Below are 17,896 nucleotides of genomic sequence, written 5' to 3'. Positions count from 1 at the left end.
AATACCTCTCCAAAGGAATCAATACCACCACGCTCTTAATGCAAGCATCAGCGCCCGACGAATACAGCATATACGACTTTACATGTCACATGTCATTATATTCCGCGTCAGTTCAAAAACGCACCGATAGATAAGCTATGCCCTCGGTTGGCAAAACAACATCCCGTCACTCTTGTACATTATCACGATTTTATGATTTGCCCATTCGCTCTCTAGCGTCCGCATCAGCTGCATTATCACGTTTTGATTCTTCTAATTGTCCTTTTCCAAACCATTGCCTCTTTTTTAGCCTTGTGCCATTTTTTTTGGCGTTTAGTGAATATATATTTACACCACACTAATTCTCTTTGTAGTTATAGATGACAGCATGCCCTACGAGATTAATTTTTTGTCCTAATTCAGAGGCATTGATGATAAAAATTTGGCAATTTTCTTTGTTGGACTCGTTGACACTTTTCTGTCTTATCAGAATTTTGAGTTAAAACTACGAACTTTGAAAACACAGAAGAATTCAGCTTCAATTACAAAAACGCAAAATCATCTCATATAAATCGAAAACTCTCTTCTTGACCTCAAACGCTCTTGCCAGCACATCTTTGCCGCTGATTTTTTTTTTCAAACTCTAATCTTATCACCTTCTAAATCACTAATCTAATCATACTTGGTGTGACGTTTGACTCCGATTGTAGATGCACCACGATGCCACCCGGAGCATCACCGAGTAGAATAAAAATGGGCAACCAAAAAAACAAAAAAGCGAATCTCTTCAGATTCAATACCAATAAAAACCGCAGAAAAAAGTCTTCCCCTCCCTCCCCGTCGCTTCCTTCGATGACTCCCATATCTAGGCGATGACGAATATGCACTCTTGTGAGGCCTGGCATCCCCGAAATTTTCAATAGCCTTCCTCATCGCACTCCGCTTCTCTTCTCCTTTGGTCCCCTGTGCCCTTTAAACCGCCCAACCTTTCAACGCCAAAGGAGTCTAGGATTCCTTTCACTTCTTTCAGTCCCCTTCAAATTAATCATGTGTGGAATTCTCGGTTGCGTTCTCGCCAATCAGAGCTGCAATGTGGCTCCCGAACTCTTCGAGGGTGCCATGTTCTTACAACATCGTGGACAAGATGCCGCTGGAATTGTCACATGTGGTCAACGTGGCCGCCTTTACCAATGCAAGGGTAACGGTATGGCCCGTGATGTTTTCACCCAGGCCCGTATGAACAACCTTGTTGGTAACATGGGTATCACCCACTTGAGATACCCTACGGCTGGGTCCAGTGCTGGCAGCGAGGCCCAGCCTTTCTATGTCAACTCTCCTTATGGTATTTCCATGAGTCACAACGGTAACTTGGTCAACTCCGCCGATTTGCGCAAGTACTTGGACGAGACTGTGCACAGACACATCAACACCGACTCTGACTCAGAGCTCTTGCTTAACATTTTCGCTGCTGAGTTGGACAAGTTCAACAAATCCAGAGTCAACAACACCGATGTTTTCAGCGCTTTGCGCGAGACCATGACTCAGATCCGTGGTGCCTACGCTGTGGTTGCCATGATCGCAGGTTACGGCCTCATCGGTTTCCGTGATCCAAACGGTATTAGACCACTCTTGTTCGGAGAGAGAGAGAACGCGGATGGTACCATCGATTACCTGATCGCCTCTGAGTCTGTTGTATTGAAGGCTCAAGGCTACAACAAGTTCAGAGATATTGCTCCTGGTGAGGCTGTCATTATCCGCAAGGAGTACACCGCCGGCCAAGAACCTGAATTCAAGCAGGTGGTCGAGCCAAAGATCTTTACTCCTGATATTTTTGAGTACGTCTACTTCGCTCGTCCTGATTCCGTGATGGACGGCGTTTCTGTGTACCGTTCCAGAATTGAGATGGGTAACAAGTTGGCCACCAAGATCCGTAAATACTTCCCAAACAATGATGTTTTGGGCGAGATCGATGTTGTCATCCCTGTTCCAGACACTGCTAGAACTTCCGCTTTGCAATGTGCTGTTTCCTTGAATGTCCCTTACCGTGAGGGCTTCGTGAAGAACAGATACATTGGCCGTACATTCATTATGCCAAACCAGGCGGAGAGACGCTCCAGTGTTAGACGTAAGTTGAACGCCATGGAGTCCGAGTTCAAGGGCCGCAATGTTTTGTTAGTGGACGACTCCATTGTCAGAGGTACCACTTCCAAAGAGATTGTTATCATGGCTAGAGAGGCTGGTGCCAAGAAGGTCTTCTTTGCCTCTTGTGCTCCTCCTATCAGATATAACCACATCTATGGTATTGACTTGGCTGACACCAAGGCTCTCGTTGGCTTTAACCGTACCGAGAAAGAAATTGCAGAGACAATTGGTGCCGATGAGGTCTTCTACCAAGACTTGGGCGATTTGGAAGAGTGCTGCAGAGGCGGCCCTGCTGAAAAGTTCGAGGTTGGTGTTTTCACTGGAGAGTACGTGACCGGTATCGAAGACAACTATATTCAAGAATTGGAGAAGATACGAGCACAAAACCAAAGAATCAAGGACGCCAACAAGGGTTTGAGCGTCGACTCTTGCATAGATGCCAGTGACATGGTTGATGTCAAGGCTGAGGTGGATATTTCCATTTACAACACTGGCGACTACGTTGCTAATTAGTTATAGACCAGATTTAATAAATTTAGAATAAGAACATTGAAACAATAATCTAATTGTGTATTTTCAGCTCGGCTAGTCCCAAGTGCTTAGTCATGCGGAGCATTTGTACAACCGAAATGTCTTCTCAGTCCGTTCAGACGCATTGAACTCTACAATATGTTGCCCAATAGAGATTCTTTTTTTTCATTATTCGTGACACCACTGAAAGCAGCTTCACATGACATATTTACAACGTCCAAAAAATCTACTCGACCTCGTCGAACTTCTCACCAGCAACCAAGTCAGGAATGTCGTCCTCGGCACCAGCAGCAGCGTCCAACTCAGTTGGAGCCTTACCAGCCTGAATTTGCTCGGCCAATCTTCTCAAGGCCTCCAAGTTCTCGCTGCCCAAGTGAGGCAAGATACCTGGGATCAAGGCAGTGATGTCCTTCTCTTGAGGGTAACCAGTGAAGGCAAAAGTGTTGGAGCCAGAAGCAGCCTGAACACCGACACGTGGGAAGTGCAAGACCTTGCTGTCATCTCTGAAGAAGTTGGCCTCCTCGACGTTCTCGATCTTGGTAGCCTTCAACTTGGCCAAAGTCTCCATCAACTTGACATCGTCAGCCTCGGACTTGACCTTCTTGGCCTTAACTCTGGCACCACCGACCTTTCTTGGGCCAGCCTTTTGCAACTTGGCTAATTTCTCCTGATCAATTGGCATGTTTTATAGAGGTATAAATGGGTATGTATGAGTATAGTAAGGTTTGAAAATTTCTCGACAGTTTATGGGGACACACACGACAGGGCTGGGTCACGTGGATCGGCCTTATGAGTGGAACATGAAAGGAGCTTGAAAATTCAGGGGAGTACGATTAAAAGAAGACGGAAAAAAAAAATTAATGTAAACTGAGTATGTTTTTATAGATCGCAGTCGTTCAAAATTTTGGTGGTCGACTCCAAAACCGAGCATTTGGATACCAGTGAGGTCACTTCTAAACGGCACAGGTACATTTTGCAGCCAGATTAATCACAGGTAAATCTCAACTTGCTCTTGCCAAACATTTAAATAAAAGATTACTAATTGACGAGGAAACGTTTTCAGTCCAATAATTCGAGATAGCGGGGAATCTAAAATAACATCCACGGAGCTGTGCAAATAGGATCGCCAGTGGGCAAACTGTAGTTGAGGAGAACGGATCTCCAAATTATAACAATTACTACTGTAGTTGCTGGAAGCAGCTTTGAAGGAGAAAATCCCTCACAAAGTTTCAGTATCATTGGTCGATTTTGGATCAATTGATACAAGCGCTGAACTCCCTCCGCACATACGTCAATCAATGTCCAGACCCATATCAGTAGAAGAGCTCGTTGCTCAGGGATTGGAGGCAAAGAAGCCCAAATTCATCTCAAAAGCGAAACGGGATAGACTCAAGGCAACAAAACAGAAGCCGGCCCCTTTTAAGGTTGTGAAACCAGAGATTATTGGGCCTCTGAATGAAACATCAGAGCCCCGCAAACTTCTGCCTGTAAAGGCTCCACGTCAAGAAAAAAATAAAGGATTGTTTAGCTGGGATGATAGCGAAGATACTTCTGGCTCTTATCAACCTCTTGTATTGGCCAAGCTTCGCGACGACGATGATGATCTTTTAAGTAGCGAGTCACACTGGAGCACCAAGCCGTTGGAGCGCATGAAAGCTAGAGACTGGCGGCTCTTGAAACATGAATTCGATATCAACTATAAAGGAGAGGATTTGGGGAACCCACTTCGGGCGTGGAATGAGGAGCAGGCTCTTCCGAAGCGGCTTATCAATTTGCTACAAGACTTGAAATACTATGAACCCACACCGATTCAAAGGGCAGCAATTCCTATTGCTTTGAGGCATCGAGACGTTGTTGGTATCGCAGAAACAGGTTCGGGAAAAACGCTTGCGTACCTTCTACCCATCCTCACATACCTTATGAACATCGAGGAGGAATACATGACTCTTGAGCACTGCCAGGATGCCAATTTGAATAAGACACTCGCTTTGATTCTAGCTCCTACTCGTGAATTGGCTCTCCAGATTACGAAAGAAGCAGAAAAGTTTTGCAAGTCCTTGGGATACAATGTTGTCACCATCATAGGTGGCCACCAATACGAAGAAACTATACATTCCTTGAGGAATGGAGTTCATATTGTTGTTGCTACTCCAGGTCGACTCATAGATTCTTTGGAGCGGGGATTGATCAGTTTAGAAAAATGTTATCACTTGACAATGGATGAAGCAGACAAGATGATAGATATGGGCTTCGAAAAGCCTTTGTCCCAGATCCTACTGTTCATGCCGGACACAAAGAAGCTCAATTCAAGCATTGATAGTCGTATTCTCCGTGTGTCAAAACGCTCCACTCTCATGTTTACAGCGACAATATCTTCTGCGATAGAGAAAATCACAAAAAATTATTTGACAACTCCTGGCTATGTCTTTGTGGGTGGAGCTAATAGCCTGGTCGACAACATCGATCAAAAATTTGAGTATCTTGACAATTCACCCCCTGACAAGCAGCTATTTGATGCAGAGCGCTTTAATGAGCTCCTCAGAGTTTTGCATTCAGAAATCCGTGGTAACCAATTTTCTGTTATTATCTTCGCTAACTTCAAGCGGGTTGTCGAGCAATTAGCAGAGGAATTGAGTGGCAAAGGGTTCGGTGAGGTCGCAACCATCCATGGTTCAAAGAGTCAGGAAGCCAGAGAAAAGGCCATTCAAACTTTCCGTGAGAAACTGGCTTCTATTCTCATCGCAACTGATGTTGCTGCCAGAGGAATTGATATTCCGCATGTTTCAATGGTTGTAAACTACCAAATGAGCAACAAGTTTGAAGAGTATATTCATCGAGTTGGTAGAACAGGAAGAGCCGGTCACAAGGGAAAGAGTTACACCTTTATTGACGAAGGAGATAAAGAGACATTTCCGGAGCTTCGGAAGTTTTTGTGGAATGGTGGACTCAAGATTCCCGAGTGGCTCAGTCGTACTCTGAATTCTGGCAAAAAGCTTTGATAAATTATTATGTATTATAGATTCACATCTAAGGCCTGTGACAAATGTAGAAGTCCATTTGAACTAGTCGCTTGTGTACTCCGTCGCTAGACTTTTAAAGGGCGTTGCTTTTGTTTTCTGAGCCTCTTTGTATCGAGTCACGGCTTCTTTGAGCAATTTTAATCTTGCTTTTCCAATGAGCCCGTCCCTGCTTTCAGACGTTTCGATCGGTATATGCTCAATTTCAGAATGATCATGTGCCACCTCTTCCCTGGGAATGTCATCAAAGATTTGAGATTCATCAACAGTTTCCTGTTCTTGAGAGGCGTTTTTACTTGGTTTATGACGCTTTGTTGACCTTGAAAGGGAATCGTCAGACCCTAGAAGTCTTTTGACGGTTTCAATGGCCTGCGCCTCAATTTCTTGTTGAACCAGCCTCTGTGCTTCTGGGTTCATGTCTTCGTTGGCCCACTTCACAGTGAGAACATCATTTTCTCCCAAAGATTGTCTATCCATCGCCTCCTTCGTAAATTGAGCCTCAGCTTCCAGGCGAAAGCTCACAAACGCACATTTTTTTGCCGGTAGAACCTTCAACTTGTCTATGGCACCATACTCCAGAAATTGCTTTGAGACCTGCTCGTGGATTTTGTCAGTTGCGATAATACCTCCAACGTAAAGGGTTTTATTCACCCTGGACAACGAACCTACACCACTCATATCATCTCGATAGTCACCGGTTTTGTCTCTACCGAAACAATCCTGTGTAGCAATTCTAGCATCTTCTGGTTTGGGAGGCCTATGCAAATAGAGGCAATCTTTGCCTCTGTAACAACATCCACGTGAATAAAAGAGACAAATCAGACTCCTTCCGTCTTTAGCACGAGTATATCCACTATCCTTTTCTACGTCCAAACGAAATTTCAGCTTCGTTTGGTCTCTAGCAGTAGGATCACCACCAGCCCATTGCAAGTACCATACGTTAAAAGTATGTCCAGTCTGAGGGGGCTTGTCGTCGTCTTGAATCTGGTCCGGGTCAACCTGTAGCCTAGCAGGCTTTGAGAGATCTATTTGCTGGACCATATGTTCAAGTTTGATCTAAGATACTGCTTTACAAATATGTGGGGAAGAAGACCAAGCGAATCATCGAGGAAACGTAAAAAAATGAACACATTGACAAACGGAATTTTGGCTTCTACCATTCAAAAATGCTAAATGCTCAGTTAAAAAATACTCATGAGAAGGCAGTGGTGATACGGAGTACCCTTGGTTAGCTACAGTTGGATACTTCAATCAAATTATAACAGAACTTAATGATCAGACCTGAGGTTGGAGGACTACATCTGCAATAATATATCGTCGCATATTGTACATTTTATTTGGAATATCAATACTACTTTTCTAGATTAAACCAAGGCCAAAAGAGAAAGGCCAATCATGGCACCGAAACCGGCATTGACCTTCCAGTTGCCTTGCAATCCAGCTGCACCGGCTTTGGAAGACGAAGAAGAGGCACTTTGACCAGAAGCGGAAGACATCATGGAAGACATCGAGCCACTGGCACCGGATGACATGTGGGACATCATACTGGACATGGCAGAAGAGCCGCTAGCGCCCATACCAGAAGCACCAGACATCATCGAAGACATCATTGAGCCGCCAGTCATAGAAGACATCATCGAGTCCATAGAACCGGTCATCGAGCTCATCATGGAGTCAGTCATAGAGGAGCCACTTTCGCTCACAGAGGTGATAGTGGAACCGTTGGTCTCGAAGACAGAGGTGAATCTTTGACCACCCGCAACAACACCAGAAGTAGCGTCACCAAAGACAGAGGTAGCACCGGAGGCGATTTCAGTACCGATGTTAACGGCGCCGGAAGTAATGTCAGAAATAATGTTCATGGTGAATGTATGTGGTTTAGTACTGTGTTAATGAAAACTACAGAAGCCAAGTGGAGGTGAAAGATATCGGGGTTTATATACTCGGAATATTTGCTCTTCCTAAAATAGCAGCAGATAAAAAAACCATTTCGTCACCCTCGCACCACTTCTCCAGTTTCTGGGGAAGCAACTTTCCAGAGCCTACATCATACTGCGCTCAGTACGCCCAGCAGTATATTTACTGCAAATAGGAGAACGGGGCAAACATACATCCATCTAGCCGCAGGACCGATTGATGGTCTGCATTCCAAGAAATGCGGCTGCCATGTGGTATCGGGGCAACTCTGGTTAGCAGGAATGCTGATTGGTTTATTTCAGGAGAACCACTTGGTGAGTGGCCAGAGGGTGTCGGGCCTAGAGCGTGCGCGGCCGACTGAATTTGCAGCCAGTGGGCTAAATTCGGAAATTGTGCGGGCCAGGAATCTGAAACATTGAGCCACGCATTTGAACGCGAGTCGAAACGATGCCGGATGGAACCGCAAAGCAGCTAGTCGGAAGAGATAGGCAACCTTCAGGGAAACCTTCGGGAATAATTTTTGTCTTGGCAAATACTTAATCTTTGCGTGTATTTGTTCTTTGACACATCCTTATCCCTCTTGGCCTCTGAAAGCAATTCAAATTTCACTACTTTTTGGGCTTAAGACGGGGTATCTGTACACTCCGCATAGCCTACATCGTCACTTTTACTACACATAAAGGAGAACTAGAATATGTCAGGATCAGCCTCATCACAGCCTACGAACCTCTGACTTTATTTTTATCTGTTCTCTCTGTCACCTGCCCTGATTTCCTTTCGGAGGTAAGAAAGGGGCCACATCACGAGACTAGTTTGTTTGAAGGTGAAAGTCACGTGACTAGTTCCATTATCTCCGCATGCTGATGCGTCTAGTTCCCACGAAGCGGAATGTGATCAGTTTTCCGATCACGTGTTCATATAGAACGTGATCTAAACTCTCTCAAACTTCCGCTGTCTCTGGCACTGCACATTGAGGCGTGTCGCCGTATCGACCTTCCCAAAAAGGATATTGGATCCCTGGTCCATCTATCTGATGACTGGCGCTATTTAAGCTCGAAATTCTCTGTCACTGTTTTTTCTCTTCCAATCCCATCTCCACAAAATAAACAATGTCTTGTTGCTCTAAGAAGACTGTCTCTGCCCCTGCTCCTGTTGTCGCCAACCCAACTGCTGCCAAGGTTAAGCCTCAACAGTGTTGCGGTTCCAACGGTTCTAGTGTTTGCAAATGCGGATCTGGCTGCCAGTGCCCATCTTGCAACACCACCAAACTTTAGGTGAAACTGGTTGTGGATTATAGTACGAGGATATAAATTTCGTTTGGAATACGGATGAGGTGTAATATAAATTTAATAAGATATCAATGGTAATGTAACATGCGTGTTGTAGTTCACAAAAGCTAATCACGTCGAGCTGGCCTCGAGAAATTAAAAGCTTTGAAGATACGAATCAATTAAATTCAATCGATGAGAGTTTCCAAATAATGCTCTCCGACATATCAGGAAGTCCACTAGCTTCTAGACATGAACATACATTCTACCATAAGTGCAAAACATTAATTTATTTTTTTCTCTCCTAAATAATTAGACCAAATCCGAACATTGCATAATTTACTTTCTTGGACTCAACTCGTACATCTCCTTCTTGATGTTGTCTGCCAACTCCTGACTGACCTTGGCAAAGTAAGCAATGACTCTGTCTTGGATGGCATGGTCAGCAGCCAGGGCGTGAACAGCGACGTTGTGGGCCAAGTTCTTTTGTTGGTTAGGATATCTAGCCAAAGTTTTGTACAAAGCCTGGGCTTGAGTGAACTCAGCATCAGTAGCCTTCCAGTGGAATGGGCAGGCAGCACCCTCCCAAACCTCTTGCTCCTCCTGGAGCTTAAACTCCTCAGTCTTGAACTGGTTGGTAGCAGAGAAGTAGTTTGGAGTGCTGCCCAAGTTACCGTTGACATTCATGAGACCATCTCTCATGTGTGGGTTGAAGACACCAGCAACTGGGCAGTTGACTGGAATTTGTTGGTAGTTAACACCCAATCTGTGTCTGTGAGTGTCTGGGTAAGAGAACAATCTGGATTGCAACACTGGGTCAGCAGATGGCTCCATGTATGGGACAGTGTGACTTGGAGAGAAGGCAGCTTGCTCGACATCAGCAAAGTAGTTCTTTGGGTTCTCGTTCAAAACGAGCTTACCGAATCTTCTCAATGGGTAGTCCTTGTGTGGCCAGACCTTGGTCAAGTCAAAGACGGAGAATGGAGCAGCCTTGGCTTGCTCGGCAGTCATAGTCTGGATGTAAGCAGTCCAAGATGGGTGGTTTCCCTTAGCAATTTGCTTGAACAAGTCCTCTTGGGCATGGTCTGGGTTGGAACCAGACAATTCACCAGCCTCCTCGTTGGTCAAGGTCTTGATACCTTGGTCGGAGATGAAGTGAACCTGAACGTAGTGCCAGTCTCCGTTCTTGTTAGACCATTTGTAGGTGTGACCGGAGTAACCGTTCATCTCTCTGTAGGAGGCGGGGGTACCACGGTCAGAGAACAAGATAGTGACTTGGTGAGCAGACTCCTCGTTGGAGGTCAAGTAGTCCCAGAACATGTTTGGGTCCTTCAAGTGAGTCTCGGGACTTCTCTTTTGGGTGTGGATGAAGTGGGGGAACTTGGTAGGGTCACGAAGGAAGAAAACAGGGGTGTTGTTGTAAACAAGGTCCAAGTTACCCTCCTCGGTGTACAACTTGGTGGAGAAACCACGAGGGTCTCTGGCAGCATCAGCAGAGCCAGACTCACCACCGACAGTGGAGAAACGGGTGAAGGTCTTGGTCTTCTTACCGATGGTGTCCAAGAACTTGGAGCTACAGATGTCAGTGATATCGTCAGTGACCTCGAAGTATCCGAAAGCACCGGAACCCTTAGCATGAACAACTCTCTCAGGGATTCTCTCTCTGTCAAAGTGAGCAAGAGAGTCGATCAAGTTGAAATCCTGCAACAACAATGGGCCGTGCTTACCAATACGCTGACTGGCGAGTGGGTCTGGGATCGGACATCCGTTGGAATTGGTGAATGGGGGAGACATATTTAGGTTTTGAGGTGTGTGGAAGAGATAAGACACAGGAGATTAGAGCTGCTTATCTGGTCAATAAAAGTATGGAAGCTGCTGACAACAACAATAGTATGGGAACGATGAACTTGTTTGCAATTGAAGCCGGTGGCAAGTTTGTGAAGATTTAATCGAGGGGAGGGGACCTGGGGGCTCTTATATAGTGCTATCTAGGAAGTAGATTGCGGGGCCCGAACGTTGTGCGCTTAATCAGCCGCGGAACCAATGGCGCGGCAGCGGACAGTAATAGTCAGCTCCGGCCATCTAGGCCGACGCGAGAAGCCACAGTTTGGGAAGGGGGTTCCGCAGTGCAAAATCAATTACAAGGGATCATAGAAGCATGGCGATTTATTAAAAAATAGCATAATTTATAGAGATTAAAACCCACAGGTAATTAGAATCTTACCATTGGTTCGGTTGCGATGGTAACTGTGTCTCGCAATGCCATCTGCAGAGCTTGCTGTTCCTGTCCACCTGAAACACTGACAGATTCAGCGAAATTTTCCAGGTGAGGCATCGTATAGCTGTCTCAGCTACACTGCCATAGACACATCTTCGATTAGAAATGGCCAGAAATTTTATTGGTAATTGCGTATGCCCAGACCACACCCAAAGAAAAATTAATCACAATTACTGCAGTTCAATTTCTGGACAGGTGCATCGCAGGGCGTTTTCCAGTGCCAATTGCATGCCGATCACTGTTCTCTGAAACGTACTGTTGCTTGCAGCCGTTTGGAACCCTTGCTTGGCCAAAATTAGTAAGAAGCAGGTCTCTGGACCATGCGGGCCAGTACGCACACTTTTGGCGACTTTGATTTTTAGAACGATTGACAAATTTGAGGTTCCTTTTTAATTTAATTAATTTCAAACTGGTTCCACACAAGCAAGTGTTTACCGCTTCTGTACTATCTTTCCCTCGGCCCATCACATGGGTTGAGGGGTCAGAACTCCACATGACCCAGCGCACTTATCGTCAACTCCTAATGGCATACGCAGGCTGTGGCAGGTTGTCTGCACTGTAACGGTTTATTTTTTGTATTACTTCTTTCGGTCTGGCGCAGGGGAAGAGACATTCTGTGTTTACAGACAACTGATGTGAAGCCTTTTTAGGATTCGGTTGGAATACCACTCGGAAGCCAGCATATTTTGAATCATCGAATCATCAGATGTAAATTGTCTCGCATTTCCTATTGATTTTGCATTTTCTTCATTTTCATTCATACTCTCTATTGTGTGAGAAGAGAGTATCGGACTTTTCGGTGATCCTAAATCAGGGCTCGCGATCTGTGCAGCCATTTTCACCAACAAACTATCAACTCTAGATCACCATGAATTAGAAATGCATTCATTCTATACTGCAAGACACCCAAAAAAACAAAAAAAACTCACGTTTGCCTTATGCTGTCACGCCATTGCTTGAACTCCTCAGACAAAATGGCCCCATTACGTAGTTTCTCGTTCTCTTCTTTGGAGCACTCGCTCAATTGGACCTGATTCTGACCAGGAACATACCTAATCTTGTAAGCCACTTGCTCGTTATTTCTATCGATGCTCTGTACCAACCACTCCAAAAGTGCACCGTACCATTTAAGAGCCTCTATACATAAAATCCTTGGATTGTTACTGCGAGGAATCTCGTTGTCCTTAATAAGAAGTGGAATCTCTTCTGTGTCGTAGACCTCAACATCCTTCAAAATGTATTGATCATCACGAAACCCATACACAACCCTCTTGATACCAATCAAGAAACATTGGGCCCAAGTTCTGAACAATTTCTTTTCGAACTGCATTGCATGATGGGGAGTGTCTACCACGCGACTGGTCTTGAGTTCCGCATAATGAGGAAGAATGTTTTCACCACCCTCAGGGAGAAAGTCCCAAATACAGTCCACCTCGCCTGCAAGAACTGTTTTCACCTTTCCAATTCCTGATCTCACCACTGATATGTATTGTTCGTAGTTATTGACCACTTTCTTAGGCCTTTTCTCAATCATAGGACGACTACATTGTGCCCATGGTTTAGGAAGCGTGGTTATAGTCTCGAATTTGTATCCAACGTATTCGCAACGTTCAAGATGTTCCTTCTTTTGAGGGTTACTTGAAAGTTCTTCTTGCTCCTTATCTCTTCGTGATTGGTCAAGCTCATCGTTATTCTTCAAGAATATTTGGCCATCATATGCAATTGCATACATGTCGATAGGAGAATTCAGATTGTAAGGAAGTGTGAGAAGTTTTGTCATTATTCCTCTGAAGGTGATTATATCTGCCTTTATCTTCTTTCCAGTTTCCTGTTCATGGTTTTGGATGCTTCGGAGATATGATGGAAAGTCAGCCACGTTTAACATGTCTGGAATTTTCTGAAAGTTTTGCAATCCATCAGAAAGATTGATCTTTTTGTTGACATCCGAATCGGGGAAGTAGAAATAGCTGATGGCCTCTTCTTTGGAGACTTCCTCATCAAAGTTCCAAGTTCCGCCAACAGTTCTCGAATATGAGAAAAGTTCTTTTGGCTGTTTCAAAGCGGTGTTTGCGGACCGGCTACTTGTTTGAATTGTCGGCATTTGATGTTATTTGTAAGGAAAGTGATATATCAAGAAGTTGGCTAATGTGGAGGTCAATATGGGGAGATGAGATGAGGTGGAAATAAATCTCAAAGAATTTTGATGGAGAATTGAATGTTTGGTGGTCAAAGTCACTGCAATGATTTTTTACCATCTATTAATTCACCAAAAATTGTCATTTGATTGCTTGGTTTGTTGAAACCGAATGTGAAATATCCTCAACTTGGGTATACTTTTTTTTTTTAAAATAACAGAAATCAATTTATTTGAGTTCTAGAAGTTTTCCAGTATCAGTTGGGTCTAATTTTGACGAAGCTCAGTCTACTTGATCGATCAGCCTTCTTCTCCAAATCAAAAGTCCATTCTAGTTCACACGACAAGCTTTGCAAATTTTGAGTCAGGTCAATATATACGCTTTTACAAATTTGATTTTTCTGAAATATCACTGCTTCAAATTTGACAGGCCAAATCACACATGTCTCATCGTTCCGTATAGATATAGGTTAACAGATCATACCATACTAATCCCACGACGAATGTTGATCCTTCCACACGTATTGCATCTCTTGCTTCTACTACCGATAGTAAGAAGTGGATCCTCTCAGCAATTCCCAATAAGTCTGACGCCTCAATCACATACAGATGTGTTTCTGTCGGAAATCGAAAGCCATATTGAACCAACGAGTCTACGGCCAAATGAACTCAAAAAATCTACAGAGGCCACATCTGCTCATGAGAATTTGAGCAATGATCAACTCAATCGTGGCCTCAAAGGTGAAAAAGGAGAGCTGAGAATTGAAAGTACCACTTCTATTTCTAAGAGCCTCGGAGTAACAGTGCCTGATTCGAAACTCGAGAAAGCTGCCACAACTCTTTCGAAAGCAACAAAATCAAGTGTCAGCGATGAATGTAAATTTGTGTCATTTGAAGAGTGGAAGAAGCTGAAGGAAGCAGAGCACAAGAACGAACAGACATCATTGAGCAGCAGCGAAACACAGAAAGCATCCTGTTCAGAGAAAGATTTAAAGGAGATTTCAACCCAGACTTCTCCGAATAGCCCCGTTCCAGTGGAGGACCATGGAAAAACCTACAAAGATAAATTTAATTATGCATCAGTCAATTGTGCTGCAACAGTAGTCAAGACCAATAGCGATGCGAAAGGTGCATCTGCTATATTGACTGAGGTAAAAGATTCGTACCTCATTAATAAGTGCTCCTCAGCAAATAAGTTCATAGTCATTGAACTATGTCAAGACATCCTCATCAACACTGTTGTGATGGGAAATTATGAACTATTCAGTTCCATGTTCAAAGACGTCAAATTTCTGGTTTCTGAAAGATTTCCTGCCCTGGATGGGTGGAGGGAACTCGGCCAATTCGAAGCACAGAACATCCGTGATGTGCAGAGCTTTGATATAAAAAATCCCTTGATTTGGGCTCGCTATTTGAAAATTGAGATTTTGAGCCATTTTGGAAACGAGTTCTATTGTCCGATCTCCATTGTAAGAGTTCATGGCACGACAATGATGGAGGAGGTCAAGAACAAAGAGCAGACCAACGAGCTACCTGATATCTCAGAATCAGAACAACAGGCTCTTTTAAACTATACAGATGATTTGGAACTTGAAGAGTGCAAAGCACGACTTCCTCATTTGGTTCTCAATGACTTTTTGACTGAATTGAACTCTACCAAAGAGTATTGTGACTACAAAGACGCAAATAATGCTACTATGGCCTCAGAATCAAGCATCATTACCACACAGGAGTCGATTTTTCAAAATATAATCAAGAGACTCTCACTTCTTGAATCTAATTCGACTCTTTCATTGCTCTATTTTGAGGAGCAGAGTAAGCTCCTCTCTGAGGCATTCAGTAATCTGGAAAAACGCCTGAACAAAAGATTTGAAAATTTTGCACACCGTGTTAATACTACGTTAGGGATCCAAAGCTTATTAATGGAGCAAAGGGTACGCCGCGAGGTTCAAAACTTACTTGAGTATTTCAAAAGAACGTCTTCCGAAACGGGCTCAGTCACAGACAAAAAGCTCATAGCGCTTGCAAGAGAACTATCATTCCAACGCAAAATCATTTTGATTGACACTATCTTCATCATATCGCTTTTGGTGTATGTAACTTTAACTCGGGACACAAGGATTAGTGACAAGCAGGAAAAACTCAACAAGGCAGCCATTGACCCAACACCGTTCACGGTTGGATCCAAAAGACATAAAACAAAAGGAAGGAAGCGTCGGTAAGAATTGACAATTCAGAGTCAGATATCAAAGTCATTGATTTTGTATTCAAAAAACATTACTATATACAAACATTATTAGCATCCATGTCAATAGACGACCAAACATTAAAAAAGGGTAGACTTGCCTATCATCTGAAAGATCTCTTAGATCTGTGGCCATGTCTGTAGTGGGAATCTAAATCTTGGAGAGAATCAGCCTGTGATCTATTGCTTCTGCCATCGTTTCCATCTCTGTAAGACGAGAACCGATCATTTCTGCGAGAGCTATACGACGAATAGGAATTTCTACCATAATGCTGGAAGTTACCGCCTCTGGTATTTCTTTCAAATTGTCTTCTCATGTCTCTGCGACCAGGACCCTTCTGCTTCAATTGACGTTCATCGTCAACCTCGACATGGTCTGGGACAAGACTTGTTGGTAAACCAATCATGTTAAACTTTTTAGCAGTCATATAGAGTTTAGCAGAAGGATCATTGAGCATAGCTCTGTAAAGGTCAACGAGATCCTTGATCATTAAAAATTTGTCCAAACGGAATGCATCTGCGACGGCTTTTTGTGCTCCAAGCATACTCATTGCCACCTCTTCAGCGTCATCTGGATGAACAGAAGTTCTTTCGAAAATCAGCTTAACTTCCTCTGGTTCAATTTTGGTGGTTGTAGAAAATTCAATTCCCAAGTCTTTATTCAAACGTCTAGCGAACGGCATTTCAGGAGATGACAAATACAACTTGGCTTGACCCAGAGCACCAGCACGGCCAGTTCTTCCGATTTTGTGGACGTAGTCAGCAGTGTCTCTACTGACACCAATCTGCACGACCTCAGTGATATTCTTGAAATCCATACCTCTTGCAGCGACATCAGTACAAATCAAAATACCCTGCGAAGCTTTCTTGAAATCGGCAGTTGTACGATCTCTCTTTGCTTGACTCATGTCTCCATGCAAACGCCAAACACCCTTGCTGCTGCTGAGGTCTCTGACAATGTTGAACACGTTTTCGACAATGACTTTTGTAGGAAGAAAGAATACGCCTTTGTACTTAGAAGATGCTTTCTTCTCAACGACATGGTCAATTGCTGCAGAAACAGAGTCGTGAAGCGACTCTGTGTGAACAAGCTCCTGCTCGATAGCCTTGTGAGCTTCGGTCTCGTTCTCTTGAACGCAATTAATGTACTTGAAGTCCTCTTGAATCTGAGACTTAGCAAAGTTGATCACAGTATCATCCACAGTAGCACTGAAAAGTGTGTTCTTTAAGGGTCCAATGGTTGGCTCTCTTGCAGCCTGGAGGGCTTCATCGATAGAGACCAATTCCTGCTCAAAACCTTGATCCAAAAGACGATCAGCCTCATCGAAGACACGATATTCCAAGCTGGCGAACGGACGACTATTTCTGTTGAGATTGTCCAAGATTCTACCAGGGGTTCCAATTACGATTTGGGGTGGACCGAAATTTCTACCTCTTGGGCGCATGGATTGAGTACCACCACACCAAAGTTCAGTCTTAATATTTCTTTTCATTTTTGAGTGAGAGTTTGTGAGCTTCAATATGTCCTCGTAAATCTGGCGAGCCAAGTCTCTAGTAGGAGCGATGATAAGACCCTTGATCCCTGGCTTGGCTTTGGTTTCCATATCATCCAAACAACGATTAAGTAAAGGAATGACAAAACTCAAGGTTTTACCGGTACCGGTCTTTGCCTTACAAACCACACCCTCCTCAGAGATGAATGGCAAGATGGCTCTCTGTTGAACAGGTGTGAACTCAGTGAACAGCAAATCTTTCACAGATTTTTTGAGACAGCCGTGGAAACGATCATCATTCAAGAATTGTGGCAAGGTAATTTCTGTGGATGGAACAGCGAGGTTTTCTTTAGTAGCATCTTCTCTGACGGCAGATTCATCAGTGACAGATATCGTATTTCTAGCGGCGAAAGACGACTTGAAATTAAGACGGGCCAAAGAGCTAAACAGTCGCAATGACGCTCTCTGCGAAGAACTAGCTAAAGTTACCACCCGGGCGCAAACCCATGATTTATGTAACATTGTAGAGTAGTTAGCTGAAATTTCACTATGGGAAGGATGTGATGAGATGGAGTTGGGAATAGCGTGAGAATCGCCACTAAAGCCAGAGCGAAGTTTTTGGAATGGAAAAAATCAGCGCAGCAAAATAATCCGGAGAGAAATTAGTTTTCAATGTAGATCAGAGCAGATTTAATATTAGTGTAGGCTTCGTTGGATGAAGGCCATATACGCTTGAGAGAGTGTCTGAACTTAAGATACATCGAAGAATGTTAGAGAGATGGCTTGACTTTTTTTCCAGTGAGTTTTTTTTATCGTCTTTCAAATTGTTCTACATTAAACTGTGCCAAAGAAGGCACAAGGATTCTAAACGAACTGGATCAGCGAAAGCGTG

General features: G+C 43.9%; 9 protein-coding genes across 9 annotated transcripts; 3 read left to right on the top strand and 6 right to left on the bottom strand.

Moving 5' to 3' along the window:
* Positions 1-1,026: 1,026 nt before the first annotated feature.
* PUMCH_004196 (uncharacterized protein) lies at positions 1,027-2,634 on the top strand (the record flags this gene model as incomplete). The annotated part of the gene is made up of 1 exon (XM_063023143.1): positions 1,027-2,634. The coding sequence occupies one exon, from the start codon at positions 1,027-1,029 to the stop codon at positions 2,632-2,634; it is 1,608 nt and encodes a 535-aa protein (XP_062879213.1).
* Positions 2,635-2,878: 244 nt separating this feature from the next.
* On the bottom strand, positions 2,879-3,334 carry PUMCH_004195 (uncharacterized protein; the record flags this gene model as incomplete). Its single annotated transcript, XM_063023142.1, has 1 exon — positions 2,879-3,334. The coding sequence occupies one exon, from the start codon at positions 3,332-3,334 to the stop codon at positions 2,879-2,881; it is 456 nt and encodes a 151-aa protein (XP_062879212.1).
* Positions 3,335-3,950: 616 nt separating this feature from the next.
* PUMCH_004194 (uncharacterized protein) lies at positions 3,951-5,651 on the top strand (the record flags this gene model as incomplete). The annotated part of the gene is made up of 1 exon (XM_063023141.1): positions 3,951-5,651. The coding sequence occupies one exon, from the start codon at positions 3,951-3,953 to the stop codon at positions 5,649-5,651; it is 1,701 nt and encodes a 566-aa protein (XP_062879211.1).
* Positions 5,652-5,714: 63 nt separating this feature from the next.
* Positions 5,715-6,710, bottom strand: PUMCH_004193 (uncharacterized protein; the record flags this gene model as incomplete). Its single annotated transcript, XM_063023140.1, has 1 exon — positions 5,715-6,710. The coding sequence occupies one exon, from the start codon at positions 6,708-6,710 to the stop codon at positions 5,715-5,717; it is 996 nt and encodes a 331-aa protein (XP_062879210.1).
* Positions 6,711-7,033: 323 nt separating this feature from the next.
* Positions 7,034-7,531, bottom strand: PUMCH_004192 (uncharacterized protein; the record flags this gene model as incomplete). Its single annotated transcript, XM_063023139.1, has 1 exon — positions 7,034-7,531. One exon carries the CDS (start codon positions 7,529-7,531, stop codon positions 7,034-7,036), a length of 498 nt encoding a protein of 165 aa, XP_062879209.1.
* A 1,662-nt stretch (positions 7,532-9,193) lies between these two features.
* PUMCH_004191 (uncharacterized protein) lies at positions 9,194-10,648 on the bottom strand (the record flags this gene model as incomplete). Its single annotated transcript, XM_063023138.1, has 1 exon — positions 9,194-10,648. One exon carries the CDS (start codon positions 10,646-10,648, stop codon positions 9,194-9,196), a length of 1,455 nt encoding a protein of 484 aa, XP_062879208.1.
* A 1,409-nt stretch (positions 10,649-12,057) lies between these two features.
* PUMCH_004190 (uncharacterized protein) lies at positions 12,058-13,233 on the bottom strand (the record flags this gene model as incomplete). Its single annotated transcript, XM_063023137.1, has 1 exon — positions 12,058-13,233. One exon carries the CDS (start codon positions 13,231-13,233, stop codon positions 12,058-12,060), a length of 1,176 nt encoding a protein of 391 aa, XP_062879207.1.
* A 536-nt stretch (positions 13,234-13,769) lies between these two features.
* PUMCH_004189 (uncharacterized protein) lies at positions 13,770-15,488 on the top strand (the record flags this gene model as incomplete). Its single annotated transcript, XM_063023136.1, has 1 exon — positions 13,770-15,488. One exon carries the CDS (start codon positions 13,770-13,772, stop codon positions 15,486-15,488), a length of 1,719 nt encoding a protein of 572 aa, XP_062879206.1.
* Positions 15,489-15,615: 127 nt separating this feature from the next.
* Positions 15,616-17,526, bottom strand: PUMCH_004188 (uncharacterized protein; the record flags this gene model as incomplete). Its single annotated transcript, XM_063023135.1, has 1 exon — positions 15,616-17,526. The coding sequence occupies one exon, from the start codon at positions 17,524-17,526 to the stop codon at positions 15,616-15,618; it is 1,911 nt and encodes a 636-aa protein (XP_062879205.1).
* Between the last annotated feature and the right edge of the window lie 370 nt (positions 17,527-17,896).

The sequence above is a fragment of the Australozyma saopauloensis genome, chromosome 5 (assembly GCF_035610405.1).
Source record: "Australozyma saopauloensis chromosome 5, complete sequence".
NCBI classification, from domain to species: Eukaryota; Fungi; Ascomycota; class Pichiomycetes; order Serinales; family Metschnikowiaceae; genus Australozyma; species Australozyma saopauloensis.
This window is presented reverse-complemented; position numbering and strand designations above follow the sequence as displayed.